The sequence below is a fragment of the Oryza glaberrima genome, chromosome 12 (assembly GCF_000147395.1).
Source record: "Oryza glaberrima chromosome 12, OglaRS2, whole genome shotgun sequence".
Lineage (NCBI taxonomy): Eukaryota > Viridiplantae > Streptophyta > Magnoliopsida > Poales > Poaceae > Oryza > Oryza glaberrima.
Window position 1 is genome coordinate 21,323,512 of NC_068337.1, and position 12,225 is coordinate 21,335,736.

At 49.3% G+C, this 12,225-nt stretch overlaps 2 protein-coding genes across 3 annotated transcripts; one reads left to right on the forward strand and one right to left on the reverse strand.

Moving 5' to 3' along the window:
- Nucleotides 1–125: 125 nt before the first annotated feature.
- On the forward strand, nt 126–2,386 carry LOC127757907 (xyloglucan galactosyltransferase KATAMARI1 homolog). Its single transcript, XM_052283499.1, has one exon. It carries the CDS (start codon nt 354–356, stop codon nt 1,998–2,000), a length of 1,647 nt encoding a protein of 548 aa, XP_052139459.1. The 5' UTR covers nt 126–353; the 3' UTR covers nt 2,001–2,386.
- A 1,283-nt stretch (nt 2,387–3,669) lies between these two features.
- Nucleotides 3,670–10,782, reverse strand: LOC127756575 (uncharacterized). 2 transcript variants are annotated; one of them, XM_052281930.1, is made up of 14 exons: nt 10,479–10,782; nt 8,525–9,000; nt 8,384–8,447; nt 7,933–8,286; nt 7,524–7,648; nt 7,312–7,420; nt 7,084–7,229; nt 6,931–7,004; nt 6,641–6,743; nt 6,404–6,524; nt 6,252–6,324; nt 4,708–6,155; nt 4,438–4,629; nt 3,670–4,231 (listed from the first exon to the last, which is right to left on the reverse strand). In XM_052281930.1, the coding sequence occupies exons 1-14, from the start codon at nt 10,485–10,487 to the stop codon at nt 4,043–4,045; spliced, it is 3,483 nt and encodes a 1,160-aa protein (XP_052137890.1). In that variant the 5' UTR covers nt 10,488–10,782; the 3' UTR covers nt 3,670–4,042. The 2 variants fall into 2 exon arrangements, with proteins under 2 accessions (XP_052137890.1, XP_052137891.1); XM_052281931.1 differs by lacking the exon at nt 10,479–10,782 and adding an exon at nt 9,145–9,249.
- Nucleotides 10,783–12,225: the final 1,443 nt, after the last annotated feature.

Here is a 12,225-nt window from a genome sequence, read left to right on the forward strand (position 1 = left end):
GCACTCCAAACTGCAACGATTATATCAATAAAATAAAATAAATTAACTGTGTAAGGTCTGATCATATTTTCTTCTTAAAATGGGATATCTTCTTTTTATATATATAAAACGTCAGCAACGGCATAACCATTCGAAAATAAAAAAATAAAATCAAAATTGGGTGGCTAACCAGTAACCACGTGTTTACCATGAAACGCCTATACGAAATCATGTACGGAAAAAAAGATTTAATCCAAAATGGAAATTGATGGAGGATGATCTGCAATTAGAGAGAAGAAATCGCGTTGAATTCGATCAGTTTGTCGAACAGCTAACACGTACGATGAGCGGCTCGCCGGCAACGCCGGCGACGCATGCGTGATCGGCGGCCGGCGAGGGCGGTTCCCGCCGCCGCCATGGATGGCTCGCATGGATCGGCGGCGGCGCTCCGGGCGACGGGGCGGTGCCTCGCGCCGCTGATCATCCCGGCGTCCTGCGTCGTGTGGGTGCTCTTCTTCTTCCCCTCGCCGTCGCCGGACGTCGCCGTCCGCCGCGACGGCTTCCTCCCGGCCGTCATATTGCCGGTGCAACGCGCCGGCGACACGCCGCCACCGCCGCCGATCATTGACGCGTCACCTCCACCACCGTCGACGTCGCCGCCGCCGCCGCCGCCGCCGCCGCGTCGTCGAGGGCGTCCGGCGAGGAGGGACAGGTGCGCCGGGAGGTACGTGTACATGCACGAGCTGCCAAGCCGGTTCAACTCCGACCTCCTCCGCGACTGCCGGACGCTGTCGGAGTGGACGGACATGTGCCGCCACGTCGCCAACGGCGGGATCGGGCCGCGGCTGCCGCCGGCGGCGCGCGGCGGCGCCGGCGGCGCCGGCGTGCTCCCGGCGACCGGGTGGTACGACACCAACCAGTTCACCCTCGAGGTGATCTTCCACGCGCGGATGAGGCGGTACGGCTGCCTCACCGCCGACGCGTCGCGCGCCGCCGCGGTGTACGTGCCCTACTACCCGGGCCTCGACGTCGGCCGCTACCTGTGGGGGTTCAGCAACGGCGTCCGCGACCTGCTCGCCGAGGACCTCGCCGAGTGGCTCCGCGGGACGCCGGCGTGGGCGGCGCACGGCGGGCGCGACCACTTCCTCGTCGGCGGCCGCATCGCGTGGGACTTCCGCCGCGAGGACGGCGGCGGCGAGGGGAGCCAGTGGGGGAGCCGCCTCCTCCTCCTCCCGGAGGCGATGAACATGACGGCGCTCGTCATCGAGGCGAGCCCGTGGCACCGCCGCACCGACGTCGCCGTGCCGTACCCGACCTACTTCCACCCGTGGCGCCCCTCCGACGTGTCGTCCTGGCAGCGCGACGCGCGCCGCGCGCGCCGCCCGTGGCTGTTCGCGTTCGCCGGCGCCGGGCGTGGCAACGGCGACGACCACGACCGACACCACGGCGGCGGCGTCGTGCGCGACCGCGTCATCGCCCAGTGCGCGCGGTCGCGGCGGTGCGGGCTGCTCCGGTGCGGGGCGCGCGGGCGGCGCGACGACTGCTACGACCCGGGGAACGTGATGCGGCTGTTCAAGAGCGCTGCCTTCTGCCTCCAGCCGCGGGGGGACTCGTACACGCGGCGGTCGGTGTTCGACGCCATCCTCGCCGGCTGCGTGCCGGTGTTCTTCCACCCGGGCTCCGCCTACACCCAGTACCGGTGGCACCTGCCGCGGGACCACGCCGCCTACTCGGTGTTCGTCCCGGAGGACGGCGTGCGCAACGGCACGGTGAGGCTGGAGGACGTGCTCCGGCGGGTGAGCGCGGCAAGGGTGGCGGCGATGAGGGAGCAGGTGATCAGGATGATACCCACCGTCGTGTACAGGGACCCCCGGGCGCCGTCGGCCCGCGGGTTCACGGACGCCGTCGACGTCGCCGTCGACGGCGTCATCGAGAGGGTCAGGAGGATCAAGCAAGGGCTCCCTCCCGGAGGCGACGACGACGACGACCACCGGTGGGATGCTTACTTCGACACGCAGTGAATGATGCGTTGCTCGATTTTTTTTTTTTTTGGTTTGATTTTGTAGGCAGAGAAGAGGATGAAACTGAAATGGTAGAGAATTTTAGAATTTTTTGTTTGGAAACAAATCGATGTAGTTCAAAAAGAAAGTTTAAGAGGATTTCAATTCAAAACAGAGCAATTTTTGGGCCTATCCAAGTACTTATATTCATGTCATTACAAATCATACCATTATTTAATAAAAAATAATAATTATGTGGTTGTATTTAGTTTGTTGCCGAATATTGGTAATGTCTATTAAATTTTGACAACCCTATATCGAGCCTATCTTACTGAAACTTAACAATGTTGATAATTTGTCGAAATTTTGGGAAGTGTTATTTTTACTTTGTAAAACTCCCGAATGGGGTGAAAAATATGACCGTTGGATCTAGCACCAACGGTACGGACGTTGGCCGCGCGCCGGAGATCCACCAACGGCGGCGCCCCTCCACAGCCACGCCGGACGGGAGGCGGAGGCGGCGGCATTGGGCGCTCCTGGGCCGGCGAGGCCGAGGGCGAGGGCCTCTTCGGCGACGACAGCGCCGCCGCCCCGGTGACGGCGGGGGCCGAGCGTCGACGAGGGCGAAGGCACCGGCCTCATCCCGCTGCGCGGAGGCGGAGGAGGCCGGCCTCGTCCCCGCCGGTCGGCCCGGAGGATGCCGCGGCGGCGCAACGACGGCGACGCTTCGTTTCCCTACGGTGAGAAAGACCGTCGCCAAATGCACTACTTATATTGAGTATAATCATCAAAGAGAATTTGGAAAGATTTTCATTTCGCATAAGGAATCAAGAATGTGTGTGAGACCGGATGCTGAAAGAAATTGGGAAGAGGGGTTAGTTAGGGTATATATGAACTTCAAAACTTGCTGCTGGCTGCTACTTCCTGTCAATATTTCCTTCTTTGGGAAACGATTCAAACATTTTGTATGAATTTTGGCTGCAGTTGACTAGCTGAAGAGATCAAGAAGACTTTGTATGGTTTTCTAAAAAGGAAAAAAAAGGCATGTGAGGTAATATTGCTGTTCCACACTAATCTTGCCAAGACAGTTTACAAATCAAATATTTAGTATTCTTTTTTATTAAATTCGGGTTTATCAGAATCAAATTCAAGGGGAAAAAGAATACAAATCCATGCTCCAGCCGAAAGTAGAGTATACTACCTGCTCTTTTCAAGGATTGACAAGTTCCACCTAGCTGATACCAATGAATATGCATACACAAATCTTCTTTTTAAACATTCTAACAAAATTCAACTTTGACCTTCAAGAGGAATCTGACATACACAACTGAAATGCAAAGAAATCACCCAACGGACTTAGCATTTGTGCCTTACACCTTCAATCTATGAACAATTGCAAGATATACATGGAATGCTCCCTGTCTGAAACCAAGTCACATCATCCTGGAATGATAGATCAAGCAAGCAGAACGGTTCTGATCCTAATTTCCTGAACACATTAAAAAAATTCATGAACGCCTGGAACTGAGTGTGTTCTGGAAAGATGCAACACAAAACATTACAACAGATCATCCAACGACAAACTTCAATTGAATTTTACCCACAAGAAAGAGCAGCACGTTCCAGCGGTAGCAGATTAAAACAACAAAAAGACATGCTTAAACATCTAAACCACAGAAACACCCAGAGATAAAGCTAAACAGAATCCATCTTACTTAAATAGTACTGAATTTACAAAAAAGAGTGCCATTATAGATAGATAGTGGACATTACATGGCATATATAGTGTAAGCTTGCCAAAATGGGAGGAACACACTCCTCATCACAAGCTTACAGAAGCATGTCCATCAAGCATGCGAGAGAACATATTTCTAAGCAAAAAGAGCACTCCTCAAGCTTGCAGGAGTGAGCGCACCTAACCGAGTAGCCTGTTAGCTCATCCCACGAGCGCAGCAAAATCGAAGGAGAGTGAACTGATCTCTCCTTCAGATTGTGGGACTGTTTGCTTTATTCTATATAGTAATGTAAGTTCTGGTATTACTGTATCAGGGAAGTAAGCCTACTCAACAAAACTTGAAGTGCTCAATCATGCAGCCACAAGTGGTGCAGCCCTTGAGTAATGTTACTGAAGCCAGGAAGCATCCTCGACATGCGATGCTGTGCATACAGGGGGAACATCTGACAATCGCCTCAGCTCCACGGCAGACCACCATCAGCTGGCACCTTTGATCTGATGCACGCTCCATGACTCCCTGCATATCAGATGATCGATCAGACATCAGACACATTCAATCATAAACTCTGGTCAAGTAAAAACAGCAGTAAGCATCCTGATCCTTTGCTAGTTTCTAACAGTCTGAAAAAATATCCCATTGAAACACAGTAGATAAATATATATCAAACATTTTTTCAAAAGGGAACATCAGAAGAAATTCCACTGTTTGGAGATAATTATTACCACATATTGGTATCTTGCATCCTGTGCAGGGGAAGACTTGACTCCACTTACAGCAGTGCCACAGGTCATGCATGCCCTGACATTGCATCTCATCATGCAGGCAACACAAATCTTATGAAGGCATGGGACAAGCTGCATCGCAGCATCATAGGATCGACAGATGATGCAGTAATCACTCTTGGGATATGGAGCCTAAAGTAGAAAGAACCAAGTTAGGCATAGTTCTCAGTCCAAGCAACTAAGCAATGTAAATCTCACAAGATCACTTACCAGGAACCTGTCCCATTGTGATTGGAAGAAAGAGAATCTCATATCAGCCTCACAGTTGCTTGGAGTTACTGCTGGCCTTTCAACTGGACAGTCAACGAAGCATGTTGTTGGTCTGGAACCAATCAAACCAATCCTCCTTGCAAGTCCATACTCAAACAAATCAGTCTTCCTCATAGGCTCAGAAACAATCTTCTGAGTAAGAGATGCAGACTCAATGACAGTTGGTTTTCTTGTAGGCAAAGGCTCAGTCACAATTGGTTTTCTTGTAGGCACAGGCTCAATCACAATTGGTTTTCTTGTAGGCACAGGCTCAATCACAATTGGTTTTCTTGTAGGCACAACAGGCTCAATCGCCATTGGTTTTCTTGTAGGCACAGGCTCAATCACACTTGGTTTTCTTGTAGGCACAGGCTCAATCACAATTGGTTTTCTTGTAGGTTCAGTCACAATCAAATCAGGTTTTCTTGTAGTGACTGTGTCAATCAGATGAGGTTTTCTTGTAGGTACAAGCTCAATCAAATCAGATTTTCCTGTAGGTATGGACTCAATGGAATCAGGCTTTGGGGTACTGACAGTAACTTCACTCAGTAAGCTACCATTGTCAGTGGAAGCACTATCCTGCTGGCTTTCGGTGTTGCTCCCGCAGCACTCATCACCCTGATGGCTCTGCACATTGCTCTCACTGCAAGTATCACCCTGCTGACTGTCTGTGTTACGAGGGGAGTCCTCGGTGATATTAGTGGTAAGTGGAGACCTCGGGGACTGATGATCTGACACTGATTCTGGGAGCTCATCATGATCAAAAGAGAATGGTTCCAGCAAGGGTACATACTTCGGTCGCGAGACCGGTGGAAGGAGGACCATGTGTGTGGCAGGACCACTTCCTACAGGGACTACACACATTCTGCAGATACCAGGAAGGGAACGCATGAAATCACTGAGCTTAGGATAACCAAGTGTGCCATGATCAAGCTCCATTCTGCAAATTGCTCTGAAATCACCCTTCAGGGAGCTCAATGGGTACCTATCTCCAAGTCGTTCGGTAGCATCTGCAAGAAATCCTGGCAACCACTTCCTGAATATAAAGAACCAAGATGGAAGACACTTCTCTGGCAAGGGCCGGCGCTTCCTAATGTAATGTTCCTCCTTTAGCTCACCATCCAACAGATGGTGAGTTACCTTTGGAACCTCCTGGCTGTGGTGCCTGAATGGAGCAGTTTTCTGGATTTCTGCAGGCAAGGATCCTCTAGCAACAGCATCCTTTACCTCCACTCTCTTCCCAAGCATGTACACATGATGAGTTTCCTTTGCACTTATCACATCCTCTTCTCTTTTGAACTTTACAAAACCAAATCCTCGAGATTGCACCCGATCACCCATCCTTATCCCAATGACTACTGCTTCCTCCACAGGTCCAAATTCAGCAGTGAAGAACTCAGTGAGGTACTCTGCCAGGAAGAACAAAACAAGGTAAGTGTTAGAACTTAGAAACACATTAGTTCTAACTTTATTAAGTACAAGTAGTTCAGGATTCTGAAGTTTACCAGCGCCCACAGAAGGTGGGAGGCCCCCAACAAAAATTTTCCGAGTGTAGTCGTGCTTCGGCCAATGATTAGGCTAAAAGAAAATCTTATAAGAGGCAGACCATGTGAAGAAAAAGGGAATTGGTTAATATAGGCAGAGTATGTTTGTTTACCCGAGGCACAAACTTGGAACCTTGCTTGGGAGCACAATGGTTCTTACTCTTGCCCCCTTGGGCAGAACCATTACTAGACCGGAAATCCCGATGGCTTGCTGATGTTTTAAGCCCAGTAAAGCTGCCACATTATCAAAATAAATATATTAGTTTGAAACGTAGGATGAGAAGCAAAGGTTCTAGTATGCAAAAGAATGGAAGATCTAATATAAATCATGCAGTATGCACCGGACATACCTTTCATTTAAATCATCACTGTCATAATCACCAAAATCTTCCAGGAACTCTTTGCAGCTTTCCTTATTCGTCACACTTTTTTTTGGATGTGAGCTACGGTTCCCTACAAACAGAATATATTTCAGTTGAAAAGGTATTTGCCGCGTATTGATCATTATGCAGTAAAACCAACAGGAAACCAATCTTGAAATCTTTTTCATTGAATCGAACACTGCTAATTGTATGCACTACTACAAACATTTTTGTGATTTCAGTTGATAAATATCTTTAAATGTCAGAAAATATCTTACATGGAGCCACATTTGCAGAGGTAAGAATGAAACGCATATCTTGGGACGTTGCCACGTCTATTGGTCTTTGCTTTCTGTTTAATGTCAAAGGATGGTAAGTGCATCAAGTCATCAAACAGAAGCATATTCTTCTTAAATCCAAATATTACCCACCTTAGGTTCTGGACTTTGGTGCTAGCCCCAGAACGCAGGAGAAGCTTTACACAGTCCAAAGAACCATTCTTCACTGCTAAGAACAATGGGGTTTCTTTGGTCTTGGAAGGAGTATCAACACAATCTTGAGCATGAAGCAGAAGTGACTTACAGAGCAAACAAACATACTATCAATTAGTTATAAGCTCAAAAAATGCCATCGTGTGAGTAGAAGTAACAAAAGGCTACCTGAAGAGCTTTATAATTTCCCTTAGCTGCAGCGCTGTGTACTGGTGTAAGACCAAGTTTGTTCCCCTGGAAAACTCTGGCACCATTCTTCAGCAGGAGCCACACAATCCTGCACAAATACAGAAGACAACTAAGTAAAGAGAATGCAAATAGCAGTAAGAACTAGTATGTTGTATTTTAACAGTTGATAGAACAAAATTCTAATAGCATACCTTGGCTCCTGTGTGCTTGAGCTACCACTAAGGCACCAGTGAAGTGCCGTGTTCCCTTCAGGATCGGCTTCATTGACATCAACATCCCCCATCAGGAGCATCTTTGTGACATTTACATCTCCAACCTACAGTAGAAAGGTCAGTCAGAAGAAAGTCTTCTGGTGTATATACAGTTGTAGTACTAAAAACTTTACCTTAAGCATAGCACATTTTAAGCATTCTTGCATGGACCATAATTGGAGAAAAATCAGTTTTGAAATTGGGCAGGGCATGAAAATGACTCAAAAGCTCAGCTTACATGGTATTAATTGTAACTCATCAGTATGCATACCATATAAAGTGTCAAGCAAGGAAATTCTGAAATAGCTCTGTGAACTGTCAACAAGAACAGCAATATGAACAGAGGTACCTTGGCAGCTTTAAGCAGAGGGGGCAAGCTTCTCTTGTCAATGTTGCGATCTCTCCATAACGCTGCCCCAAATTGGTTAAGTAGCTGAATCTCACTGAGCAGGGCCTTTCTCCTCTCATTGCTGTCCCGGGCTGGAGCATCCCCAATGGACAGAGCCTCATCCACAATAGAGTAGTAGATTGATTTCTTTGTCCTGACGCCCTCTATAACTACACTGACTGGTGCCGATATCTTCTCTTCAGCCACCAGAAGCAGCATTGCCAACACAGTAACACGACCTTCCATGGCATATCTGTAGGCCACCTCCCCAACCTCTCTGGTTTTCTCTGCCAGGAGCCTCACTGCATTCAGATCCTACACATGGAACAAGGTGACATTTTTGTGTGAGAAGATCTATGGACCAATTATGAGACAGTGAATGAACATTAGTAGTACTAGTAACCATACAAACCTTTTCTTGCAGAGATGACAGAAGATCTTCAATGGAGTTGTCCAGTGTCCATTTAACTTGAGCTCTGGATAAGAACATCAGTCAGAAAAACAGCCATTGCATGGAGAGAACTTGAGAAGTGAGCTCAGTGGTCACCATCACCTTCTGCTTAAGAGAGCGATCTCGAGCGCGACAAGAGGGCGGCCATCGACCAGCTTGAGGTCGGTGCGCGCGTTCTTGGAGAGCAGCAGCTCGATGCACCGGGCCGAGTGCGCCTCGGCGGCGACCTGGAGCGGCGTCCGCGTGAGCTGGTCCCTGGCGTCCACGGGCGACGCCGTGATGCCGTGCCCTCCCTCGAGGAGGAGCCTGGCGCACTGCACGGCGTCGTGCTTGCAGGCGAGGTGGAGCAGCCTCGTGGACATCTCCTGGTCCAGCATCCGCGACGCGTCAGAGCCCTTCCGGAGACGGCCCATCGCCTCCTTCCTGAAGCTTCCCACCGCCGCGAGCAGCAGCGCGGTGTCGTCCTCCGCGACGGCGCGGGACACGGCGGTCTCCTTCCCCGTCGCCGCCGCCGCCGCCTTGTCCTCGCGCGCCGCTGCCTTGGCGCGATCCATGCTCCCGGTCTCTTCACTCGCGCCCTGACAAAATCAAACCACAAAACGAACTCTTCAAACACAGATGAACACAACGAACACATAAATAAATTTCGCTCAAGTTTGCATCAACCGAAAATTCATAGGCACATATAAACGAAATCAACAAACTAAATATCATCTCTGTACCGAAAGAAACCCACGAAACTCGAGCCATCCCCGCACTGTACGCTAAACATTTTCAAACAAAAGCAGCAAGCGGAAGAAGCAGGAGATGGGACTGAAACTGCAGACAGATACACAAGAATGGAATTCCACGAATCCATCGGTCGCCTCGGCTTTTAAGCAGGCACGACAAGGTGCAAGAAAACAAGCAGGAAAGGGACCAAAATTTGATGAGCGCCATTGCAATTTCCTTTCGCTTCCAAAGACAAAAGCCCTCGTAAAATCACGGGGAATCGAATCGAAAGCTCAGAGAATCACATGATGTCGCAGACACAGAAACGAATGACACGTCGTGACGTGTGACAAGACGCCCGAGATTGAAACGAAGCTACGGAAGATGGGGAAACACCAGCAAGGAAGGTTTGCTCGATACGAGGAGGAACTTGGAATCTCGCTCGGATTGCAAAAAAAAACGTGGGAAAAAACAAAACACACGTCGAATCGCAGGCTCGCAGCAAAAAAACAAACGAAACAGTATGAAACCACAAAAACTTTTCAAAAACGCGCTGAAATTTCGCACGCCCGCTGAAATTGGTCGAATCGTGGCACCACAAATAGGTGGAATACACACGAATGCACATCATCACAAAAACCCAAATCTCCACGAAAAAAAAAGAGGAAAATAAGGCATGAAGCCATGAGCCATCAACGAACAGCACCTAAAACCCTAGCACTGGTCAATCCAAGTTCCAGAAGCGCCAAAACACTGGACGACGCATATTAGCAGTACGCATGGATGACTTGTGCATCGGACAAATCCGAATGGAAGTTCTGAAAAAGAAAAAAAAATGATGAAGCATTCCCCTACTTTGCACGGGAAAGGGTCAAAAATCCTTGTCAAATGAGGCAAAATCAATCCAAAATCCAGAAATCAAACCGCACGATCAAAGCATCCGCAAGCCAGTTACAAATTTTCCCAAACCCGCACAAAACGCAAAAAGCACAAGCGAAAAAAAAAGAGAGAGGCAGGGATAAACAAACCGTCATCATCGCAATATACATAACGGCAAGTTTAATTCACGAGGATTCGTCAAACCCTAACATCTCACGACGAAACCACCAGAATCGGAGCACCATTTCCTCCCCCCTCTCGTCGCCTCGGCGAGCAACAGAGGCAACGTACGCCATGCTCGCGAGAGCTCCGAGGAAACAAAACGAAACTCCCAGAAAAGGCCAAAACCACACGGATCGGAGAAACAACGCAACCAAAACCCCCCAAACAGAATCAACATCAAACCAAATGCTCTCTCAAGCGAAAAACCATCCCCTCGATCGATCGCTGGACGCGGCCGCCTCACCTCTCCCATCCGCGGTAGCTTCTCCCCGAACCGCACCCAGCACTGCACCAACCTCCTCCTCCTCCTCCTCTCCAATCTCAAATACCCCTCTCCTCCTCCTCCACCAACTCACCACGGGGAAGGAGACAAACCAAACAAAAGCGAAGTACTCGCTGTCTGCTCCACCCCTCTCTCTCGTCCTCTCTCTGTTCGTGTGTCTGATCCGCTGCGACTACCCACTCCTGCCGCTGCAAGGAATCAGCTTTTGCATCCCCTCTCTCTCGAGAGAAAAAAGTTTTGTAGCTTTGCCGTTTCGGGCAAGCTAGGCTCGCAGCGATGATCATGGCGGACACGGGAACGCCAAAACCAAACCCAACCCCCCACCCGCGTTTGAAATCCCCGATGAGTCACTGCCAGGTGGGCCCAACCCTCCTCAGCTGTGTCGCTGGCAGGTGGGGCCAACGAGCACCCTCCTTGTCTCGTTGTGGCGCTGCGCGTTGTCAGAGGCAGAGGGGACAGCGCGCTGCCACGGAGCAGAAGGGGAGGGGGGTTTGTTTACTTTGCTTACGTGGGGTTGGTTTGGGTGATGTGGCTGACGTATGGGGCCGGGTGGTGGGGCTGGAGGGGTGGGGCCTAGGTGTCAGTGGGGGTTGGGTGATGGATTGGTGCGTGTGGGAGGTGGGTTGGGGGTTGTGGGGTGGGTCCCATGCGTATCGTTCTTGGGGGATGTGAAGGTGAGGAGGAGGTTGGGATGGCGCGTACGGATGAGGTTGAGGTGGAGGATGACGACGATGATGCATCCCCTATTTGTCACTTTCTGCTCTTCAAATCTACAGTACTCCTAGTTTAGTTTCAGCCGTTACATGTCTTCCTTAAAATTGTTTGTAATTTAGTGAGTACTGAAATATTGCATTCACTATTAAATAATGAAAATTGTAGTTTGTGACATTTTTTATTTTGAGAATTGTGATAAGCTAGTCGGCAGTTACTATATTAGCATGTATTTTCTCTTCTATTGTTTTGTGAAGGTATAGCCGTGTAGCTTACTTATTGAATAATAAGTATATAATATATGTGGATCACATTTTATTTTCTTTGTTTCAACTAGGTATAGTATTGTGTAACTTAACAATTGAATGGAAGTATAATTACACGATTGCATGCCGACGCACATTTTTCTTTGAAAGGAATACAATAAATAAAGTAGTCAAGTTGTCACGAATAGTCTCTACCCTGTATCCTAACGCCTATTTTCCTTTTTGAGGAAGTGACAAGTGGTAACCAAGTTGATCTACCCTCCAACAAAGTGAGAATATTACTACTAGTATTACTAACAAAAGATATATGTTTATACTTTTTAGTAACAAAAAAAATGCTATAAGAATTTCAGAGCAGAAGCACACACGGTTTAATGATCACAAAAATATGTTAGGCGTTCGCGCGCACTCGATGTCCAAGTCCAACGCACGCGGCACAGCATATATTACGTACGTGCAACGCGCACGGTGCAGTTGTGCCCGTGCAGGGGCTAGAGACTAGAGAGGCCCGGTTTGGGTGAAACGGATCAGACACGACGTGGCGTGGCGTGCGTGATGCGTGTGTGGGCGATTCGGGCGCGCGGGCAGACAAAGGCTGCGTTGCCCTGCGGCATCTGCATGCAGCAGACGAGGCAGGCAGGAGCAGGACGACGTCCAACCACACTAGCTACACAGGGCAAAGAGAGAGAGAGAGGCTATAGTACACAGTACCTGCACGACTGCACTGCACT

What these genes read in the sequence shown, in the direction of transcription:
- LOC127757907 (XM_052283499.1), top strand. Translation starts at nt 354, where the DNA reads ATGCGTGATCGGCGGCCGGCGAGGGCGGTTCCCGCCGCCGCCATGGAT.
- LOC127756575 (XM_052281930.1), bottom strand. An exon ending in TGTCATCTCTGCAAGAAAAG is followed by an intron (nt 8,287 to 8,383) that starts GTTTGTATGGTT and finishes TTCCATGTGTAG; the next exon opens with GATCTGAATGCAGTGAGGCT. An exon ending in GTTCCAAGTTTGTGCCTCGG is followed by an intron (nt 6,325 to 6,403) that starts GTAAACAAACAT and finishes ATTTTCTTTTAG; the next exon opens with CCTAATCATTGGCCGAAGCA.